General features: G+C 44.9%; 2 protein-coding genes across 3 annotated transcripts in view; both read right to left on the minus strand.

Moving 5' to 3' along the window:
* kcnk9 (potassium channel, subfamily K, member 9) overlaps nt 1-10,946 on the minus strand; it is a 41,001-nt gene extending 30,055 nt beyond the window's left edge. Inside the window, exon 1 of the mRNA XM_068574930.1 lies at nt 10,073-10,946. Coding sequence (XP_068431031.1) covers nt 10,073-10,730 — 658 coding nt within the window. The 5' untranslated portion in view covers nt 10,731-10,946. The remainder of the gene's footprint in view (nt 1-10,072) is intronic.
* Nucleotides 10,947-20,478: 9,532 nt separating this feature from the next.
* Nucleotides 20,479-24,314, minus strand: part of trappc9 (trafficking protein particle complex subunit 9) — a 167,097-nt gene continuing 163,261 nt past the window's right edge. For both annotated transcript variants that reach the window (XM_068576081.1, XM_068576080.1), the window contains 2 exons: nt 22,739-22,962; nt 20,479-21,806 (listed from right to left, as the gene is read on the minus strand). In XM_068576081.1, coding sequence (XP_068432182.1) covers nt 21,627-21,806; nt 22,739-22,962 — 404 coding nt within the window. In that variant the 3' untranslated portion in view covers nt 20,479-21,626. The remainder of the gene's footprint in view (nt 21,807-22,738; nt 22,963-24,314) is intronic.

The raw sequence follows: 24,314 nt of genomic DNA on the forward strand, positions 1-24,314 counted from the left end.
AACAGTAAAACCATCACTAACGTCGAGTATATGTAACCCAATATATTGTACCTGATCAAATATATTCATCAAAATATATTCAAATACAACAATAAAAGGAAAATTGAAGTACTCTTCTTTTATTTTACTCTATAGAACTTATCATAAAACAAAAAAACAGTTATCATGGAGGGACCCTGAAAAAAGGCTCAAAATTGGGTGAAAAATTGAATCGTCGATGAAAAATGATGAAAAGAATATGGATAATAGAGCTATGAACTTGTGATTCAGTCCACCAGCATGAAGCTACACAAGGATGCAAGCCGGTTAGATTTGTGCCCGACTTTATACCCGACCTGCTCTGACATCACGCACACGTGGTCAACGATAATCTCACGAGAGCGAGGTAGCCGCAGATTACAGCCAGGCACCCGCAGTAGCTATTCACCGGCTGCCTGGCACAGTGCATGATGGGAAACGTTGGCTGTCACCACATCAAAAAACTAATTGGCTCTTAGATCTGACAGCAAACACCACGTGTTGTAGAAAATGGTTATTTTATGTGTAGTTGCAATACTTAAGGCTCAATTGTTGACTATTAGTGTCAGATTTTATTTAAAAGCATATCTTGTGTGGTTATTATAGACATAAAAAGAACAAAGGATGCAGCTACACACACATTTCTACATAAATATGTACTCATAAACACATGAATAAAACAGAATGAGATCTGTAAACTACAAGTACAGATCGGCATTAACAGGAAGTGACTGGTTCTGTGACTTCCTGTGTAATATTTGAAGGCAGCTGAAAAATGTCCAACTTGACAGCAGCTCTTTCGGGCCTAATGAAAATGGCATAACCCCAATCGCACTGGTATAAATCACCCGACGTTAGTGTTCTAGGGTTAAGGAGAACGCACAACATGCTGTTTCTTTTTGTACAGTACGATCTAACATTATGAATCACTAACAGGCAGTCATTTATAGTTTACATACGAAAGCCATCACTCATAAAGAGCCTTAAATTCTATAATGGCTTCATTGAATGGGTTGATTCATGATACACTCTCTTTTAGTGGACTCGTCCCACCGGCACATAAACTGCATATAATGTGTGCGAGCGCTGTAAGTGGCACTTGCTGTGCAGCGTAATGGAAACTGTGACTGGCACAATAGGTCCAATGGCATCTGACTCATCCTCACAAAGCGCGTTCATTAGAAGGACGTGTGATGAATGTATCGGTGAGGTCGATGGCAGCCACTCGTTAAGCACTACGGCGTTGACGCATTTAACCGTACAATTATGTAAATAATCATGTTCTTTTCAAACTATTGCCTCGTGTGAAATTAGAATTACCTTCACAGTTGGAAACTTATCTTGAAGTTGCAATTACTTTGTGAGAACATTGCCAATGAAGTTCTATCTGTACAAAAAATAACTAATATTTGGCAAAAAAATACTTATTGTGGCTGCAAATAACCTGTTTTGCACTGAATATATTTTCAAGATAATAACAATAACGTTCAACCTGTGCAAAACAAAAGTGTTCAGATGTTTGAGCATCACGTTGTATCAGTGTTAGTGGCTGCAGTGAGCTGCTTTCCTCTACAAATAGTTTTTAAACGGGGTTGTAGATTTGATACGGCCGCTCTCAAGTCAAGCTCAATGTTGAGATGAGATCCATAATCAGGTTTCAGAGATGCAACAGCAGAAAAGACCTCACAGAGATCTCATGGAGGCGTTTAGCAAAACGAAAAAAGAATCATCGCGTTGTGCATGCGCAAGCATGACCTGTTAACAGCATAACGCAAACATTTCCAGGAAAGTACAGGCATTTTGCCATGTCTTTATGTTCTCCCTGTTCTCATGTTGAAGTGTCCTTGAGCAAAACAATGAAACCCCAGAGCTTCATAGCAGCACACTGCCCCTGAATTACTAAGTATGAGGAAAATGCAGAAAAAATAAAATTATAATGATATATATATATATTTTTTAAAACAGCATAACCTCCCGGCCACACATGTAATACCTCCGCGCCCCACTAGAGGGTCGCACCCCACAGTTCGAGAACCACTGCATTAAAAATTCACTAATTCATATTTTGATGTAAAAGTGCATGGATGAGATTAGTATTGGTAATCTGAAAGGAATCACTCATAGTGACAAATCCACTACCGTAAAAAGGTCACAAGCCACTACTACTTCAGTGGTTGTCTTCACTAGCTCCCTGCTGTAGCCAGCTAGCGCTGCTGCTAGCTCCCCGCTGCTTGAGTCTGGCCGGGGCCGGTCCCGCGACCTTCGGTGGTTGTCGGTGAACAAGCGGGGATCTAGCAGGGAGCTAGCAGAAGCAGTAGCAAGCTACAGCAGGGAGCTAGCAGGGAGCTAGCAGAAGCAGTAGCAAGCTACAGCGGGGAGCTAGCAGGGAGCTAGCAGAAGCAGTAGCAAGCTACAGCAGGGAGCTAGCAGGGAGCTAGCAGAAGCAGTAGCAAGCTACAGCAGGGAGCTAGCAGGGAGCTAGCAGAAGCAGTAGCAAGCTACAGCAGGGAGCTAGCAGGGAGCTAGCAGAAGCAGTAGCAAGCTACAGCAGGGAGCTAGCAGGGAGCTAGCAGAAGCAGTAGCAAGCTACAGCAGGGAGCTAGCAGGGAGCTAGCAGAAGCAGTAGCAAGCTACAGTTGGGAGCTAGTGGAAACAACTGAAGGTAGTTGCCGCTTTTAACCCAACTTTTACGGTAATCAACTCTGCTATGCTGTTTTTGGCTTTTTAGCCTGCTTTTTTTTTTTTTTTTTTCCAGCAGACAAACTTTCCGCCAGACTGTTTCCAGCAGTGAAAAGGTGAAAAACAGACTTTATGCTACAGTTAGCTTGCAACCAGCTGGGGAAGAAAGTGGAGCTTGTAGAAAGCTAAACTGACAAATATTGTACTGAAGTGTTGGTGGAAACCAAAAGAGCTAAAACTGGGACAGCAGATGAAAATGAGCCTCACTGGCTCACTTACAGTTTGACTGTTGATTGGTGTGCATCGTCCCTGCAAAATAAACAAATGAAATAAATAAAATGAGGATGTTTTTTTTTAACTTGGATTTGTGAGTTTGCCAGAAATACTTTATCCGATTGAATGTGAATGTGGCTCAGCATGTCAGATATGTTTTCAGCCTGTCCTGCTGAAGACAATTCATTATTGCAGCTTTTTTAATGCAGATGTAATTTACTCAGATTATATTTGTGTAGCTTTCTGTTCAGGCTGTTACTGTTCAGGTAAACTCTGCTCTGCTAATTTGTTACATCAGAATTTTTCCAGGAAGCTAGGCACATATTGTATCTGACTTTAATTCGTTATTATGAATTATTATAACTATTATATTGATTTATTATAGGTCATATCTTTTCCTGAACACAGACATGGAGGTACTAACCACAAAAGTCTGTACAATATGCAAATAATTTCAAATCTCAGAACACAAATAGAAAAAATGACCCCCAAAAAAATATCACATGAAAAAGCAATTATGTTTTTGTCTGCTACTTAATGCGATCTTAAATTGCTCCTCGCCTTCATTAGTCTAAGTTTCAAGAAGTGTTTCAGTAAAGCTTTGGACACAACTTCTTGTTTCAGAGGTTTTCTTTCTTTAGCAAGTTAAAAATGAAACTTCTAGCAGTAAAACAAGACTTCTGGTACAATGTTTGTTATTATTCTTAGCATCACCGGCCTCAGCCACACATGTTGATGTTTCCACACATTTGGCAGAGATGGCTTTCACCTTTTAAGCTGTCTTCAGTCTCCCGGCAACACGAGGGCCTGGACCCTGTGAGAAAGGGCCGTGTTCATACGCACCGCTGCGTGCCGCGGTCGCCCTGCTCCCTCCAAGCCGAGTTCGGGGGGGAGAACTCCTTTGCGCTCGCCACATGCTGTCATGACTAAGTGTCGCATCGGGTGCAATTAGATCACAGGTATAAATATAGTCAACTTGCAGGGTCAATCTGGATGGAGAGGAGGGGGGGGGGGGGCTTACAGCCTCATCACGGCGACAGAGATCGGCCTCTCAAGAAAGCGGCTCTGACATGTGCTCACAGGAGCACAGCTGGGCTCCAGTTTCAGATCTCCAGACTTTTTCTTTTTCTTTTTTTGGAGCAGTTTATGGAGGCATGAGGAGAATGATGTGGAGCATCTAACAACGGATTAACTGCAGTTGCCCTAAAACTGAACATTTCACGTTGTTTATCCTCTAAGTGCAGTCAGACAGACCTCCAGCTGTATATATATATATATATATATATATATATATATATATATATATATATATATATATATATAGTGTCCTCCATGAGTACGTGTGTAGGCTCAGATCCTCAGATTAAAACACGTGCTTGAGATTCTGTCTGTCATACTTCAGCCACTACTTTTATTGTAACTACTACTACTACTACTACTACTACTACTACTACTACTACTCCTGCTGCCGCTGTTCCTTCTACTGTCCCATTGTAACGGCGCCGGGATCATACTGAATGTGCCTCCGACAGTAAAAACAGGCCGTGTGAGCTGTGTGATTCAGGAAGAGGAGAAAGTGAGTCCCACTTGTCTCTTCATGGCTGTACATGAGGATTTATGAGTTTCAATCTCCTATGAAATGACTCAACAAAATGTTGCAATATAAGATGATCTGAAATGTGATTTACTTGTTTTACTTTGTGTAAAGATTGGACTATTTAGTAATAGTAATAATAATAATGATTTGTGTTATATTGAGGATTCGACCTGTAGGTCTAAAATATGAACATGAAAACTATTTACATTGGTTTCTTTTACTTTTTCACTTTGTGTCATTTGAAAATCTAAATTTATGGTAGTGACTTTCTACTACTAGTAGTACTACTCTAATTATTACAACAGCTGCTGCTACGACAACTGCTAATACTGCTACTAGTACTTCTACTGCAACTACTACAACCATTACTACTACTATTGCTACTTCTGCTCCTTCTGGTACTACTTCTGCCACAGCTGATACTACTACTACTACTATTAATACTACTACCACTACTACTACTACTACTACTACTACTACTACTACTACTACTACTACCACTACTACCACCACTACTACTACCACTACTACTGCTGCTATTTAAATACTGTTACTACTACTATTAATTCTACTACTGTTATTATACTGCTGCTGATACAGCTACCAGTACTACTACTACTACCACCACCACTACTACTACTACTGCTATTTAAATACTGTTACTACTACTGTTAATTCTACTACTTTTATTATACTGCTGCTGATACAGCTACCATTACTACTACTACTACTACTACTACTACTACTACTACTACTACTACTACTACTACTGATTGTACTGTTAAAACTGCTGTAACAGCTACTACTTGACTACTGATACTGCTTCTAGTAATGCTTCTGGCAGAGCTGATACTAGTACTACTAGCCTATTACTGATACTGCTGCTACTTAAGTACTGCTACTACTACTGCTATTTGTACTGCTGCTGATACAGCTACTACTGATTGTACTGTTAGAACTGATGTAATTGCCACACTACTACTACTACTACTACTACTACTACTACTACTACTACTACTACTACTACTACTACTACTACTACTATTATGGTTACAAAAAACATAACTTGCAATTACTTTCCAAAATTATGCAGCTCATGAGGCTTTAGTTGAATAAACAACAACATCGCGGAAGATTTTGCAAAATTAAGCCTTTAAATCCATTTTAAAATTCAATTTGAGAGATTTTCATATGATTTTATTGCAAATTCTCTCACAATATATTATTTACTCTCCTTTAAAACGCTGTTCTGACGTTCTGGAGGTTTTGTGTAGTTGGAGTAGTTTTTGTTGGAAAGAAACTGCTCTGGTTTGTAGAGCAGACGATGACCGTGCGGCTCTCTGTGGTGCGTCGTATCGTTGCACGTCTCCTGAGGGATTCACTCTTCTGTAAACGTGCACATCCGGCAGTGAGCCACCACATATTTTTACTGTCCCACGTGACGAGACTGAATTTAATTAGTTTCCACAAACGGCTCGTTGTTGACTCAGGCCAAATTGTTTCCCTTATCTTCGCAGCAGAGTTTCATTTTGCACGAAGTTCATTTCAATTCTTTCACTTTTAGCAGCCAAAATAATGATTGGGAATAATCTATTGACGGGGCAGTGCGGATGAATGAGTCTCGTTCCATTATTTCCAAGAGGAAAATGTCCCTCAAAGGCATTAACAGGTGAGAGCACAAGGCGATGAATGTGAATCTCACGCTGTCAGACGAACAGTATGTTGGAGTACAATCTTCCAATCATCCAGCGAGCTCGTCAAATCAAAACTCCTCCGTCTCGAGACGCGGACGGCCGGGTCAAACACGACCTGCGAGTCACTTTTAGCTACATGGATTGAACCCGCGAGATGAAATGACTGTGCCTGAGGAGGTCTGGATGGACAGAAGAGGAAATCAAACTGACATCAAGACACTTTCCTGTGATTGACTTAACTTCATGGTCTGAGGCATCAGGAAAATCTGTCCCAGAAATCACTTTCAGTACTGAACACATCGTACCAGTAAGAATACGGCCAGAGGACTGTGTGCAGGTTCATCTGATGATGGAGGCTTTGACCATTTTGTTAAATTAAACTAACTTCCTTGAGTTCTAGAAAAAGAGTTCCCTGTGGTTTTGTCAGTAAAATACATTCAAACACACTGCTGGCCTTTGCAGTGGGGACCGTTGTATACAATACAGCTACACAAATATGGGTGAAGGATTATATTCTGTACTTTTGTTATCGTCAACAAATCCTGTGAAAAGACCAAAACCAGCATCCCTTCTTCCCCATCCCGTCTTAAAGAAGTAAGTCTTTTAAAAGCATCTCATGGATGTTCACCTGTATTTTCAAAACAGATGAAATGCTTCCCTAAACCAGCTGGGGTCTGTAGTTTTTAGAGAATGTCACTCAAACGTGGGGATAATGTGCATTACATTATGTGCATTATTATTATATTGTCTGGAGACTTTATTCTGTGGGTTGAGACACAATCGGTGCAGTTAGTGTTTACAGCAGCAGATGAGTAAACCTATTGACTTATTATAAACTACTACTTTATTATTTATTGTATTATGGACTAGTGTAATGGTGCAGATCTCAGATATTCAATAGTTTTTGAGATGGAAAAATCAAATGACTCTTAAGTGCACACATACCTGGCAAACAAAGGTGATTGTCTGGCAGAGGAATACAGATATTCCCGTATTTGTATTTGGTTTAAAAGGATCATTTCATTGTTGGTTTATGGTCTTTTCATGGAGCTCGGTGCCAATAAAAGAAAGTATATAACATCACCAGACTCTTCCTTGGAGATGAAATAGGATTACATGAGATTCTCTTGATCCTCACCGGAGGACATTTTGTCAATAACAATAGTAACAGTGTTTCCTGCAGCAGCAGCAGCTCCGTCCACGGGGACCCGGCTTGAAAACCGAAGGATCGCCCCGAGCAAGAAACCGAAGCCTGGATCCGCTCCAAGGGTGCCGCACTATGGCTGACCCTGCATCACGACCCCTCTGCAGTGCATGCATGTGCTGTGTGTGTGTATCGGTATCTAGGAGGGAAATGCAAAGAATACATTTACATTGAACTGTGTGAGTTACCATCACTCACAGATGAGGAATGCTCTTTTTCCCCATTCTGATCTGTACAATATTGCGTCACACGTGTGCAGGATGGCACTTAAAATAACCAACGGAGGTTCAATGGGACGAACGTGTTCCACTGTTGTTTTTCATGGTTAACAAGTCTGCAAACGTGTCAAACAAACACCCCCAGAAGCTCGTTTGTTTTCGCACAAACTCATTCATCTAGGCGGCAAATTTAGAAAAATGATAACACTACGGCCGTATGATCTCGACACAGTTCCACTGGAAGTTTATAAACAATAGTCCCTCACATTCCTGCTCAAAACATTGTATTTTAGATTTTGCAATCAGCGATTCTTTGTTGCATCACTGTAGTAAAAACTGTCCGGTCCACCTTTAATCTAAACAACTTCATCCACACAATTGCAGTTTCCTTCTAACTCAAGCACATGCACGGGCGGGGGGGGGGGGGGGGGGGGGTCTGTGGCTCAGTGTTAGCGTCCCAGTCTTTCACTCAGAGGGTCGGTGGTTCGAGCTTCTGCTAATCCATGTCGTTGCGTCCTTGAGCAAGACACTTAACCCCGCACTGCCCCGTTGCACAAATGTTTGTTGCTCTGGATAAAAGCGTCAGCTGGATGAAATGTAATGGGCATCAGGTTCATTCCTGTCTGACTGTCCCCTGAACCGGTCTTACTCCTGTTCAGAGCCTGGTGGTGCACATAAAGTTTCCCCACAGAGGACACACAGTCCCCTGCAGTGAATGTGACCACTTCACAGAACATGAATATTACAATGGCTCGTGGCTGCAGCCTGGAAACACCAGCGGGTCCACCTTCACTGCTCTGTGCGGTCGTCCCCTCTTAAGTGTTGCCTGGCAAACCGGAGGACAGTCCCGCTGCATCACTTTCCCCTCATCTCGACTAACACCGTCTGACTTTAAGAACGGAGACCTCTCCGTGACCTCTGAGGGGGAGTCACCTAATCTCAGCTCATCTCATGGAAAGGTCGAGTGCCAACTTGTTGTTGTTTTTTGGGTATATAGTGTACGTGTGAATTAGTTCAATTCACTTCAGCTCCATTTGCTAAAGCTTCATAATGCTTGACACAGAGCTTCGTATCAGGTGATAACATGTTAGAAAGAATGTGGCTCGCTTTGTGAAACGTCAACAAAGATAAACTCAGTGCACCCCTCTGCTTGAAATACATCTGAATGACGCAAATGCATCATCACGTCTACTGATGGAATACACGTCTCCTTTCAGGGGATCACACAAAATGAATGTGTTTATGAAACCTGGACTGACTCAGACTCAGAGTTTGTAGTCCTCATGGCTCTAATACTTCTTCATCTGTTATCTTTTTCATTTTCATTTACTTGGAGTAAAGCTGTTTGATCTCGCGAGTGTGCAACGAGGTGAACAAACAACAACAACAACAACAACAACCTCAACGACCCTTAAAAGCAGATCCAACCAAAGATGGACACGTTTAAATGTGACACAAGTGAACCAGGAGCAGTAGAAGTGACTTCGGGTCTGACTTGCTGAACTCTCTCAACTCATCCCGCCTCAAGCCGAACTGAGAGGAGCTGTCCGTTTCAGCACCACCACCACCACCACCACCACCACCACCACCACCACATCATCACCACCACCACCACCACCACCACCACCACCACATCACCACCACCACACCTCCACCACCGCCTGCTGCTGCTGCTCGTGCGGGCGCTCAGGACTCAGCTCCGCTCTCAGAGCCGCGTCATCCTCCGCGCGCAGCTCCACGCGCCCCTCTCTCATCTCCCCTCTCTTATCTCCCCCCCCCCCCCCCCCCCCCTCCTCTCCCGCCCCCTCCCTTCTCTCCGCGAGCTTTCGGGGGAGTAAATCCCGGCGTGTCTAACACCCCTCAACTCGTTTTTCCCTGTCAGACTTTGAGCCGCATCTCACCGTCAAAAGTTGAATCATAAGCAACGGATCCGTGATATGCGCGCGCGTTAACGCTCCCCTGAGAGCGCTACGTCATCCTCAAGAGGTGATTTGTTGAAGAAGAAAAAAGAAGCATCAATCCTAAATAGCGTGTATATGTTTGGCCGCCGTGACACGCAGCTCCATCCTCGCGGCGGCTGCAACTCCCGAGTGACTTTTGCAACATGTTGCTTTAAAAACTTTATCTTAAAGACTCGTTGCAGCAATGGAAATGTGTTGCGAGCAGACCGGGTTGCTCTCAACATGAAACATAACAGCAATATCTGTGCGCGTGTTATTGCCTTGGGGATGTATTTGTCCTCATAATAAACCACGTCCTGTTGCGCCACAGTGATCACATACGCGGCACCTGGAATGATGATGATGATGTTGATGATGATGATGATGGGGGGTGGCTCGGTTATACTGGTTTCAGAGACTGGGATGCGCCACATGAACCCCAAACTTACCTATGGTGGTTATAACCGTGATGGCAAAGTAAAAGGACCCTGCGAATTTCCACTGCACCCCGGCTCTATGGGGCTCTGCCTCCATGATGATGGACTCCAGTTTGCGGTAATCAGCCTCGCTGATGTTATATTTCCCCTGGAGACGCTTCTCCTCGGCTTCCAGCTGCTCCTTCTCCCGCATCTCGAAGTCGGACTCCAGGGCGTCAAAGACGGCGGCCCCGACGAGCAGGTACGTGAACGTGCAGATGATCAGGGACAAGGTCCGCACGTTTTGCCGCTTCATGGCCAACAGGAACCGGCGACCGAGGGGCTCATGTCCCCTCGGATTCCCCGGGAAGGCGCAGCAAGCGTGGGGGAAGCCGTGCGGACAGTGCCTGGAGGCGGAGGCGCAGAAAGGTGCGCTCCGGGGACGGTGAACGCAGTGGTGGGCGCCGGAGTCGTGGCAGCAGCACTGGTGGTGGTGGTGGTGGTGGTGGTGGCGATGGTGGTGGTGGAAATCCCCCACCGTGTAGTGATCCCGGTGACAGACTCCCAGATCCTGCTCCTGGTTCGCGGAGAGACACAAGAGACTGCTCGATCGCCTGGACCAGGAGCCCTGCAGCCGAAAGACCCTGCGCAAGACCTGCCCAAACCAAGTCCACCCGGTGCGCAGTGCCATCAACAAGCTGCGTCCAATATCGCCTGTTGGTTCTCTCTCTTTTTTTTCTCCCCTCCTCAAGTGAATTATACAGATGTGAATAAATTCGTCCAATCACATGGATGTGTCGCTGGCGGATCCTCGTTGCACTCACTTTGAGTCTTCGCAGTGATTTTGAAATGTTCTATAACAAGACATATTTCCTCATGTCTCTCCAAGTTTCAGCTACACACCAACCTGTTCATTGTAACCTCATCAGCACGGAGGCTATTTTTAGCAGCCATTCCCCACATACCAGAAAGAAGAAGAAAACAATCCAGTTGCTGTGAAAATCCTGAAATCTTCCTCGCAAAACAGCGGACATCCTCATCAGAAATGTGCTGAGTCGTCCGATTCGACGGCAGGGTCACGGAGCATCTCAGGGGGCATGAAGTTGGGGAATGTTTTCTCTCACAATGTGCAGATGGATCATGTTCACGGACGTGTCTCCCGCTCCAGCTGCTTTATTCCTCATCACTTGTTAGAGGAATAAAACAAAGCACATAACAATATTCCAAGCACGCAACAAATCATCGTCGACAACAGGTTCCATGGCGCACACACACACACACACACAAAGAGTTTCCCCCAAATGGATGTCTCTCTCTCTCTCTCTTTCTTTTAGGAGGTGTAGAAAAGCACAGAAAGACTTCAGAGCTGGAATAAAAGGCTCCAGTGCGCTCCGTGTCCGGAGTAGCACACATGCTCCGTTGCGCACATCCACGCGTCCTCTCCCGTGCACCGCCCGCCGAGCAGTTCAAACGGATTTAGAAAAGAAATACAACAAAAAAAATAAAAGAAGAAGAAGCGTGTTTCCCTCCGTGGTGCGGGGGCCCTCCGAGCGAAGCGTGCGTGTCACGAACTGCTCGTATTTTGAAGGCTCCACATTTTATGTCTCCACGCACTCCAGACTCTAATCGGTGGGCGTTGCTCCGCCTGTCCTGCGCTCCTCTCCCTGTCCAAGTGTCACGATTCATCCAAATTCTGGCCCGAGTATCTGCTTACTCTTGGAAACTGTCTCTTCGAGGGGGGAAAAATATATATGCTGGAGCACAAATGACTGCTTCCCCTACACACACACACGCACACACACACACACACACACACACACACCCTCACACCCTCTTGTCTCCACGCCGCGCGACCTCCCACATTGACCACTCCTACTCGTTATGTGGACCGCGCCGGGTTTACTCAGGTGGTCGCGTTAGTCCCTCTCACCGGAGCTCGCGGTCGGGCTCAGCTCGCGCTGTCCATGGTGCTGAAGTCTGGCGGACTGACGCACAGCTGCGCTCAAAGGGATCCACGGTATTGCGCACATAAACTCCGACGAAGCACGCACTATAGGGAGGAATATACAGAGTTCTTCACTAAGCACACAGTTTAGGACCCCCAAGGGGTCCAGGTCCACGACGTGGCATCCTCGTGGTGGTTTGATTCAGTGAACTCTAACTGGAGCAATAAAGGCCTCGTGGTAACGCACGTTGTGATCTAATCTTGAGGCCTCTTAGAACAACATCCTATTTTTAGACCCTTTCCCCGGAAATGTCACACCAAACTAAAAGGTGTGTCTCTGGTCTCTGCAACCACCAGTGGCGGCTGGTGGATTTTCTTTTATAGAGCCAGTCAATCAATTTCAGCAAACATCCCCATGATTCAATGCAAAAAGAGGTATTACGCGTAACTTTGCAGATAAATATTTAACATTTATTCCAACACTTATTAATACAATTATATATATATATATATATATATATATATATATATATATATATATATATATATATATATATATATATATATATATATATATATATATATATATAAAGAGGCAGTTCGTGCCCACCAGGGCTGTTTGCATAGTGTTGGTGTTGTAATAAAAGGGACACATGAGGTTTAGTTTCTGGTTAAGAGGAAATGAAGATGACACACAGAAAGAAATAAAAAGGTTTCAGGTCCGCTTGCAAAAAAAAAAGCCTTTCAGGATGATTATTAGTTTGAAATGAATCAGCTGTAAAGTCCAACTCTAACAAACTGTAACACAACAAGTGAACATTCAACATGTGAACACAACTCTGTGAGATTTTAATTCCATGTAAACCATATATCAACACTTGTATGTTACTTATGGTGTTCAATACATTCAAATACAGCAGTTTTGAGCTGGTTTTTAAAACAAGCTTTGATTTACAGTTTTATATAACGATCGCTAAAAGGAAAAGCACCAGATTCCTCTGTGAAGGCTTTCATTTGTGTCACGTTTCACTGTAACTACAGACATGCTGCTGGAATGAGTTTGTGTAAGTTTTAATTGCAGTAGCAGCCAACGGCAGAAAGAAAGCTCCCAGCATGCATTGGAGCAGAGGAGTGATGAAGGAGGCTTATTTCACGTGTGTTCCTGTGATTAACAGAAATGTTCTGCGTTCCCACAATTCAATTATTGTTGCACAGTCAGTGGTTAAGATACGATGTTGTTCGACTGTGAGTGATGTGAATTCATGTTGGAGACGGAGGGGTTGACTGAATATTATTTCCAAGACTTAATAATTGGGATAATTGAGCATTAATAATTAGTGATCTGAAATTACCAGAGCACTGGAAGTGTGATTATTAACATGACGCAGAAAAAGTCCTGAAATCAGAAAAGAAGCTATCCTTGAAATGATCCATGGATGAAAAGCAAGAGTGCTCTCCTACTTTCTTTCTTTCTCTCTTTCTCTCTCTCTTTCTCTCTTTCTCTCTTTCTTTCTCTCTTTCTTTCTCTCTTTCTTTCTCTCTCTTTCTTTCTTTCATTCGTTCTTTCTTTCTTTCTTTCTCTTCAAAGTCGACCTGTACATACGTCCTCTTGACTGAGAGAGAGTGAATACTTCATGCACCTCAACTAAAAATTCATACTCTGGTCTCATTATTGATATTTTCAAACCTGAATTTGACTCATTGCAGAAGTTTTAGGAGGAAGCGTCAGTGAAGCACCTGAAGACGAGTCCACAAGACGTGGTGACGTCCAGACTAGAGACAGAAGCACATTGTTATGGGGAACTGTGGGAAAACAGCCAAAGTTCCTCGACTCAGATAAAGTACCAATGAATACTTAAACTCACGCTACGTTCCAGACTCCACGGCCCTCGACCCTTCTGACCGGATGCAAATGCTCTGCTACCTTCCTCACTTCCACTGGGAGACAATTAAAGAATAAATCCATAAAATCATATCCTGGACTGGGTCCAAACCTCAAGCACAGCTACTTTTTTTCAAATGCATTTTCTATTATATTTATTTAGTTCATGTTGGAAATCATTTCCTGGGACCGATGCTCGTCCAGGCCGATATTGATGAAGAGGATTGTTGACGTCTCGTGAGAATGAAGAAGATGAAGTGTAAAGAAGTTGTTATAGTTGAGTTATTAAAGTGAGGTCTGGTCTCCTTATGATATCTGCTTTTTTTTTTAGTTTTTCACAACCACAATGTGTGTGGACGGAAACGAAACCTTCCAGAGTGAACGAAGTGATCAGAAAAGCAAATTAAAAAGCTTTTATCAACATGTGATTCATAATGTAGGGTGTTGTGTTGTTTGTGTTCTCATACACACTGATGGCACGTCCGCTTCGGTAAGCTTTCAAAGGTTCGCCTCAAAGGGACTTAAGGGATCCCTCCTCCTCCCCCTCCTCCTCTTCCTCCTCTTTCTCCTCCTCCTCCTCAGTTTAATTCAGAGGCTTCAAATGAAACCCTGCAAATTGTCCGTATTCTCCATGAAAACACGCAACGCAGCGACACACAGGAACTCGCGGCCTCAGCGAGGAGCGAGTTGAGTGCTCGCAGAAGCCGAGACGTTTCCATTATGCAGCAATTTAGGAGTCGAAACGGCTCCACCAATCAACATGGTCTGGATGCGAACTCGCTCTATATTTAGCTCCCCCCCTTTCCTCACATCTCAAGCGCCCGCTCAGCCCACCTGCAGAACTCCTCATGCATTTCTGGAGAAGCTCGGAGAGAGAAAAGTTTAATAATGGCAACAACTGCTTTAGATTAGTCTCCATGGTAATGACACCCAACCTACAGCACGGCGGCGGTGCTCGTCAGGCGGGCAGAGACAGGCTCTCTGGCAGGTAGGAGGACTCCACGTGTGACACTAAACCACAGCAGGAAACAGCAGGCGGGGAATTGTACATCATCCACGCGTCGATCGGCTGAATCGACACGCGCAGAAATCAACGATCCTCTCGTGGTTTTGAAAGAGCAGCGAGATGAGCGGAGGAGCCGCACGCAGGTCGTTTCGTCAGCGCTCCTGATTTCGGACTCGTCAGCTCGTAATGTTGCAAAGGGCTGCAGGAAAGGGTCCTAAAATCCAGGGAGGCGAGTTAGCATTTGTGCACTTCCGGTTCCCGCGTCTTACAATCGATCGGTTCATGGTTCAAATGTTGGAATTGAGGTAATTGGGGAACTAAAGCTGGATTTTACGATATAAAAGATGTCAGTAAACACGCCTCTCGTGACTTTCGAGGCTCGTTCTTGTCCTAAAAAGAGACGGGCGCTAACGAGTGGCTAACGGAGACGTCGTCCGAGTTCTCACCCCCTCGTGTAGTTCGCTGGCGGCCTCCCGCTCATGAACGTGAGATTATCTTGCTGAACAGAACGTGGAGGCATCATGAACGTGACTTTAAAGGCAGGATGTGCAGCGTGTGGAGCTTTGGGAGCGAGCTTTGTCTTGACTTGACTTTTCGTGATGTTTGAGTTTTTTCGGAGCTGCGTCAGCCATGTTTTGTAGCTTCCTCTTGGACGCGTGCTAACGATGCGGCCGGCCGCTATTCTTTTATTTTTTAATCGGGATTGAGGCCCAGAAACATGTGAAACACAGCAGGATTAAAAGAAGAGAGAAATTACAGAGACACAGACTCTTCTAGTGGGTCATAAGTGACGACAGGGATTATCTTTGCATGAGACTAAACATTATACTCAGTGTGCTTTTAACAAACATGTACTTAAACGACAATCTTCAAGATTATTACTTTAACATACAATCTATATTTTTTTGTGATTCCTTAGACGACGATCAGCGTCTTTATTAGAAATTATTCAACATAACTGAAGCTTTACATCATATTAACATGCTTTCCCACGGTGCCTTTTCTAGCATTTGGGCCTTATTTTACTTTTTTTTTTACCTTAAGTTTATAGTAATTATGTGTGTTAGGAGGACTCAGATGAATAAGCGTTTCATGGCACAGAGTAACTGTTATCTGTGCATATGACAATACAAATATCTTTAATCTTAGACATACAGTGATGTTGTAATTAGATAATGAAGAAAAACAATCACTTTAAAAGAAAGGATTGATTTTGTATGTTTGCTAAAGACAGAGAGGCAGAACACTGCTCGAGATGCCACTGAAAGCACAAGAACAACCTAATAAATGGGATTGTATTAAGATACATTTCATTAATATTGTTTTCATTTCGCGGGGACTTCAACGGAAATCCCTGCACACTGCAAGCTGCACGTTACGTTTTGAAAGTTCAGCTTGGGTTCATTTCACATCCAGCCGCTCTTGTGCGGCTGCAGACGGCGCAGTGATGAAGTCACAGCGTCACCGTGGATCAGGAAACACGCAGCGGACGAGCGTTGCTGTGCGTCTCCCTGCAGGTAACACACGCGTGACAGCGAGAGAGCAGTGCAGGTGTCAAACCACCCGGCTTTATTTGGCACACACCCTAACCCCCCCCCCCCCCCTCCCCCTCCTCCATCCCAACAACCCCTACATCTCTCCACTCCCCAGGTCATTTCCATCAAGGTTGCAGATATGTATGAATGGACCCACCACTCGGTCACAAAAGGAGATTTATTTGCGTGAATGTGTTCGTGCAGAGTGACACGCGGGCCTGTGGGGGTGGCTCCATGATGGAAGGCTCTTGTTTGCTCTCACACAACTCATTTTCCTCGCTGTGGTGCCCTCACGTCAGGTGGGGGAGGAAACGCATCAGCGCAGATTGATGGCCGATTGTTAGGGCGATTGCGATCAGAATTACAGGTGTGCTGCGAGGCGACGGAGGCTGTTGGTGGCTCATAATACGATGGCGACGTCCTGATAAGAAACCTCATTTAAACCCGAGACAAGACGTTCAGACTCGGGTCAGTTTACGGAGAGCTGCGACACACACACACACACACACACACACACACACCGATGCTCTCCATGCAACACTATTTGTATTACTCATGAACGTCTGACACAAAGATTTTAAAGCTGCTCTTGAAGTATTCTGAGGTGGTAGAAGAAGTACTGGAAGGTTCAGTGTCTCACATTACAAATGAGCCTTGAAGGGGAACTTCACTGGTCCTCTGAGGCCCTGGAGGGAGGGAGCTGTTGTCAGAAATTACAGTAAACCCTGATGATGTCATCTGCGTTATCTGTGTTTGGAGGCAACACAATGTATGAATGTCAGAATGAAGTGTGGAACAAAAGAAGCATTAATGTATACTGGATACTAAAGTCACAGCCAGACTGAACACAGGCTGTTGAATACATGAGTGTGAATATGATTTGAGAGGCGTTTGTATGTTTTTTGGACAAAAAGCTAAAAAAAAAGGATTAAAACGAATTTTTGGTTTTCAAAAGGATTATTGGAAAAACAATATTTGAGGGTTACAAGTGTAAATGACATGCTGCATAGGTTAATTGGACTCTAAATTGCCCGTAGGTGTGAATGTGAGCGTGAATGGTCGTCTGTCTCTATGTCTGCCCTGTGATGAACTGGCATTATACTCAGTGTGTCCAGGGTGTACGCTGCCTTCGCCCCTTGACAGCTGGGATCGGCTCCAGCGCCCCTAATGAGGATAAGCGGTTGATAATGGATGGAAGTGTAAATGTAATGTACGTACATGGAGGCTGCCCATCGCTGGCACGACCCGCAGTGGGAATGACGTCACACAAAAAAGCACCCATGCATTCACATTTACGAAGCAGAGAAGGTCAAAGGGAAAAGACTCTATCCAGGAAACCCAGATCTAATCATGAGACCTGTAGGGACCAGCATCTCAGCCGGGTCTCGCTCCCACGGCCTCAGCCTGCTGGCTCTCGGCGTCTTGACACCACGCAAAAGAGACCCGCAAAACTCACTCACAGTACAGGCCGACTTTTCTTTTTCTTCATCTCCAACCCAAACTAAGTTTCTTCCCAAAACCGTCTTCTGTCCCACCTATTTTGTCTCCAATATTGATGCCGTCTCATAATCCGCGAGACAACTAATTACTCAAACCATCAAGTAATGTAACGCGTGAAAGGAGCTTGAGGGAAATACTCGAGTACTGGCAATCAGTCGATGATTCAAGAAGCAAATGAAACGCTAACAAAGAGCCGTCTGTAGATGGTTCAGCTCCATTTCTTACACTTCCAGCTTGTCTGTGCCAGACCTCTAGAGTGTACCTATGTGTGTGTAGAAGTGGTGTGTGTACAGGTGAATCTGAGCTTCGATAAGTGAAACAAAGACACTTGTAATTGCTGCTCTGCTTTGTAATTTAGGCTTATGAAATCAAGTCATCTTTACCGGAGAAGGCCGTCATGAGGGTCACTGAACGATGTGCAGAAGATGTGAAGTGAGTTCATGCAGACTGAACCGTGTGCCGACACACACTCACATCGACGAGACAATCCCGCTCCATCGTTGCACTCCGCTGCCTTCAATTTCTAACTTTTGAAAGCCAGCAAACTCACTTTCACACAGCTATTCTTAATCAAATCCAATAAATGAACAAATGAATAAGCGTGGAGGGAACGACTTTGGCATTTGTTTGCGTTGTTTGGTGACCTGTGTGGATTCACAGATGTATTATTCACACATGTGAACTCACAACGAGCGGGAACGCTGTGTTTTTATCACTGAGCTGCTCATGTGACCTTCAGGGGAAAGGTCACGAGATCCAGAAAAAAAGGAGATATTTGTCATTTTCTGGTGCGTTTCCATGGATGAACGAAGCTATGTGTTTCTGAAAGTACATTTAATTGTCTTGTATGTATTACTTCATTCTGGTCACATGACATCTGATGCTTCTGTCCATCCGGGGAGAGAGATCCTCCTCTGTTGCTCTATGAAGGTTTCTTCCCTTTTTTTTTCCTGTGAAAGGGTTTTACTATCTTTATTTGGGGAGTTGTTCCTGATCCGATGTGAGGTCCTGATGTCTTGTGTACAGATTGTAAAGCCTCTGGAGACAAATGTGTATTTGTGATTTTGGGCTTTACAAAACAAAGTGAATTCCTGGTGTAAGGTTTGTGGTCAGTGTGAATATCATCTCGTCCTCGTTACACACTCATGCTCTCTGTTGGAAGAAAAACGTATTTCCTCTTAATCATATACTGTTTTATTGTTATATTAATAGTCATATGTTTAGTTTAATGATCATATGTGACGTTTCATGGCCTGTGCCGTACGAGTTATCCTTATGACTCTGGTGTGAACTTTGCGTTATACAAAATTCAGTCTGGGAGTCGAGCGATCTGCTGTGTCATCATTGTTGCTCTCATGGTTTTAAACTCGTCTCGGGGACGATGGCAGGATGTTTACAGCAGGTGCAAGACGCCATGAGAGCTTCTGATTGTGTGATGAAAGTGTTTAAGGGGCAACTTTCCGCTTGTTTGAAGAGCAGAGTGTGAGGATATGCGACTAGTTCAGCCTAACGTCTGTCTGACTCCGTCTCCTTCCCTAAATAAATGTCCTGATCAATATCTTTAGCACCCGGTGTGGAGTACATTTTCCTAACACTCATTTCACCGGTTGTTATAGGAGGCTGGTCTCCTTTTTGCTCACGGATAAACCTTTTTAAAATACAAATGAAACCTTCCTCCTTCTCCCCTGAAGGCATTTTAGCCTTTCGACAAGGCTAATCTTCCCCCGGCATCTCCTCACCACCCAGTTCACGTGTGGTCCACCATGGAGGGGGTGGAGGAAGAGCCCGCAGTGACAGCTTACACCACTCGTACTGTATTTATTAGCTGCTGCTCTGGAGCCTGTGGGACTCCAGAGAGGTTGGAGAAGCACGAGTGTTACTGACTGATTCAGGTTCCCAGGTGGATAATGAGTTCCCAGCAGTACATTAGTGGTGCTGTGGCTTCACTGGTTCGCTCCCAGTGGATCAGAAAAACCACAGAATGATGAACTCGGGGAGCCTTAACACCTCAGCCCTGATCAAGAAGACACACCAGCGTCTCTTCTTTCAGAGGAAACTCAAGAAGGTCCACATGTAGCTTCTGTCACTCAGCTGTCAACCTTAACTCTGCAGCACGGTGACAGCAACACAACACAAACACCTTCACTGCTTCTTTTGCACTCTGGATAGATGCAAACTACATATCAATGTCACAGTGCTTGTTCTATGTGCAATGACAATAAGTTGACTCCATGGTGAGGTCTTGGACTTTGCTGTGGCTGCATTCGATGCATCGTTCTTTCAAAATGTCAAAGCCAGTAAAACACAACTCAACGTGTTGGAGAGCTGCGAGGTTTCACCGCGGCGCTGTTGCTCGGTCACCCGAAATAAATGCTAAAAAATGATTATTAGTCAGCGATGTTTTTCTGGTAATCAGTATTTATGGATTTCTGTGCATGTGAATGTCAGACTTGAACTTCCCAAAAATGTGATAAAGGTCATCTCAGCAGGCAGAGAATGAAGATGGACACAGCTGTACTGGACAAATAAAAACAGCTGGAATAAGGTCACAATATACACAGGCTGCTTCTTTTTAAATTTATTTACAGCAATTATATGCCACAAACCATGATATGCTAATCTAAGACAGTCCATCAGTAATTCAGCCTGGTGAAAATATCCATACAGCAGTAGAAATAAATAGATCTCATGTGTACATAACCAGCAATGGTCACATGTCCAGTGTTGTGTTTGTAGCTCTGAGGTTTTCTGCCCAGTAACAAGACTTCGCCTTAATTTCTTTCAGTAGATATTTTGCAATTCGAACTGCAAGGTGACAAAATAATCTACTGAATAAATGCCACTGCGATAAAATTATTAGAATAATCCGACTGCTGAGAGATGAGAGAGTGTGACGGTGATAATAATGCTTGTTTGCATAAGAAAGCAGACTTTTGTATGTCCTCGCAAACTACTTGGAGCTAGAAGCTTGGTGACGCCTCTAACTCGCAATTCGCTAGCAAGCTAGCTAAAACGGTGAAAACCGTAAAACACATTAATTCAAGTCAGCGCAACTGGAGCAACATTTTCGCCGTCTCACATTGACCGCACAAACCACACGGCTCTTGTGTGGAGGCCATGGACCGCGACATGAGGCGACAACTGAAGTCACGCGACTACGCTTACGGGGTTCACGCTAGTGCGGCGAAGGCGTGACCACGCCCCCATCTGCCTGTGATTGGCTCGTCCCTGGTGCCTTCGTTAGTTAAACCGGTGAGGTTTAAGCACGAGGGGACAGATTGGGTCGTGGCGAACATATCTGGGTGAGCCAATCAAAGGCAGGGCAGGGCGGGTCATGCAAGTTCAGAGTTGTCGACGCGGTTTGTTTGCCATCGGTCTTCAAAACATAACGCAAAAGCACAACGCAAATTAACTTTGTCTACACAAGTGAGTCAACTGATTGCATTGACTGCACTGAAATTAAATGATGTCAGGGCCGAGCTTTTTAAGACGGATGTTGAACAGCAACGTACACACTGACCGTGTGCAGCAAGGAGTGTGTGTGTGTGTGTGTGTCCGTGTGAGTGTGTGCACATGCTCGGTCTGACCTTTTACAAAATTATATTTACATGTGATTCAATTCACAAGAATGTTGTATTTACAGAGAAAAACATCAACAAAACTCCGCCCCCCTTCGCTTCCCAGAGCCAAACTGATGAGGCCCTCGGGCCCTCGGGCCCTCAGGCTCCGGCCAGCGGGTGAGCGTCCAGGGCTCGGATGTGGACACTGGGCAGCGTGAACCAGGCCAGAGGAAGCTCCCGTCCGGCGCTGTCGTCCTGGAACTTGATATTCAGGTAGAAATCTCCGGTGTAGAGGAAGAGCAGGGCCCCGACGCAGACGGAGACCTCTTTGGGTTTCACCTGACGGCACAGAGCAGCAGAAGGAACCGTTAGCCGACACATCTCACTAGAAATAATATCGACAACGGCGGCGTTTCCCCCTTTCCCCCTGAGAGAAAAATCCCAAAATGAAGTTGCTTTGCACATTTAGGAATTTCAGCGGTGCTTTTATCTGCTCTTGAGGCTGTAAGCTCTTTGGTTGCCGTCAGCCAAGACGCTTTTAATCGCCTCCGGCTTGTTAAACATGCAGGAGTAAGAACGTGTTACAGACACGGGCCCTTCTCCGATAGGAGCCTTTTCATTTAAAGACTACAGCCATGACATTTATTAAAAGGACGATACCAATGTTTTATTAATTGTGGTTTTAGTCCATTTTGCTGGTCACGCTCGAGTAGAGATTTATTTCACGTTGTGGAGTCACATTTTCATAGTGACTTGAAACATGCTGGGGTTATGTAATCTCCCACACTGTACTGTTACTACGGCTGTGTTGTCTGTTATATTAGAATATGGACTTTAATAAACACAGCCATAATTACATGACTGAAGGAAACCATGAACTATAAGCAAGTAAAACAAATTCTGTTGTTGTTGATATGCCTCGACATGCCCGGAGCGTTGTCATTAGTCATATCAAATATTCATGGCTTGTTTTAAATGGGCTGAATTGTGCAAGACACTTATTGCAGCAACATTTTACTTTAAATATTTAGCATCTGTGAGTATTCAAACGTGCTAATATGACATAGTTCTAGTGATTTGACAATACGTCTTCATAAGAGAAGTTACATTTAATATTTAATGACAAATACTGTACATTAATAAAACGTTGAATTGCCATTGTTTTTTGTGCATACATGTATGTTGTGTTGTTATGAATTCTATTGTCACTGTGATGTCCACATCTGTTAAACAAAGGTTATTGTCACGCCGCCCGCATCGTCCCCACTGACCGTGTCGATGTAGAAGGTGTTGGAGCCGATGAAGGTGACCGCGTCCCCCAAATCGTAGTTCTGCACTCCGTTCTGGTAGTCCTGATACGGCACCACGGTCAGCGCCAGCGGTCCCACTGAGTTCTTGCTCCGATTGGTCAGTTGCACCTCCAGGGTCACAGCGTCCCCCGCTTTACAGTCGGCAATGACATCGCAGTCGCATGGCTTCCCATTCACCAACACGTCTGGAAACAGACCACAAGAGGAAACGGGGATTAGCAAAAAAAAACTGGGGAGAAAGGGAGAGAGAGAGAGATGGAGAGTGGGAGAGAGGGAGAGAGAGATGGAGAGAGGGAGAAAGGGAGGGAGAGAGAGATGGAGAAAGGGAGGGAGAGAGAGGGAGAGAGAGATGGAGAGAGGGAGAGAGAGAGGGAGATGTCTTTTTTGTCCAACATTCTGTACAAAAAATTAAACTCTGTCAGGAATTTGGCAGGAGTGAGAATGAAGACCTTTCAAAACATTTAAATCTTCAACGTCATTCACTGGACATCCAATCTCCAGCGCCGTTGTATTAATCAAAAACCCGACCGTTCATTTATGGCTTAACAAACGCTCTCTGATGGAGGATCAGTGAGCTTTGTTGGTCCTAAAATACGTGTTATTGACATGAGTGGAGAGAGCTGGAGCTGTGAGCATTGCACTGGATTCCTTCCTGTTAATCTCATCACGCATGACGAATTTCTGTTGAGAAGGGATGGACGAGATTGTTGGAACAAATCCCAACGTCACACACACACACACACACACACACACACACGCACACACACACACACCCTGAAGTACATTCCTCTCTCCTGTCACAACCGACCGCGAAACACAGAGTGAGTTCAATTCAATTGTGCCGATGTGCGGGCCGGTCGCTCCTGACGTGGCCTCTATTTGGATAAGGTGCAGAGGGAGACGCCGCCATTTGTTTTTGAACAACGCGCTCGGTGATCCGAGCGCCCGCTCGCTCCTGGAAGGGCGCTGCGTGGAGAGGGGTCGACTCCAAACACGGGGGTGAATTCAGGGGGGCGCCCGAAGAGATCACCCGAGTAATGACTCCCCCGAGGATACCGGCGGCCTACGCATACAAACACACAAACACACACACACATGCACGAGGTGGTTGTCATACACTTTCTAGTTTCACGCCCGCAGCTGTGATAAACACCGGGAGTCAGAGCGGCCCGAGCCTGCGTGACAGCCTGACGAAAGAGCCGAGCTCGTGTTCGGTGCCGCCGGTGTGCCGATCGGCGGCGAGCGGCGAGCGGGCGGGGCTCCAGCGTGAAGACAGACAGACCATCCAGCGGGAGGCAGGGGAAGAGGGGGGCGGAGCCCCAGGAGAGGCTGGCGCTACAGGAGGGTGACATTCAGCTCCACGCCTGTATGGAAAACCCACTTCACTCAACAGACACACACCAGCAGCACTCAGGAGGGGAGAAAAGAAATGTCCTTCCAGATTTGAAATCACTGGCCTTTATCCAGCGTTGACAGTATTAACATACTACTTTTTTTGTCTCACGAGACGATGGACTGACGTGTCCATAACATTGAA

Source organism: Clinocottus analis, unplaced genomic scaffold (assembly GCF_023055335.1).
Source record: "Clinocottus analis isolate CAN_PGR_092001 unplaced genomic scaffold, fCliAna1.0.p SCAF_14, whole genome shotgun sequence".
In the NCBI taxonomy this organism is placed as follows: domain Eukaryota; kingdom Metazoa; phylum Chordata; class Actinopteri; order Perciformes; family Cottidae; genus Clinocottus; species Clinocottus analis.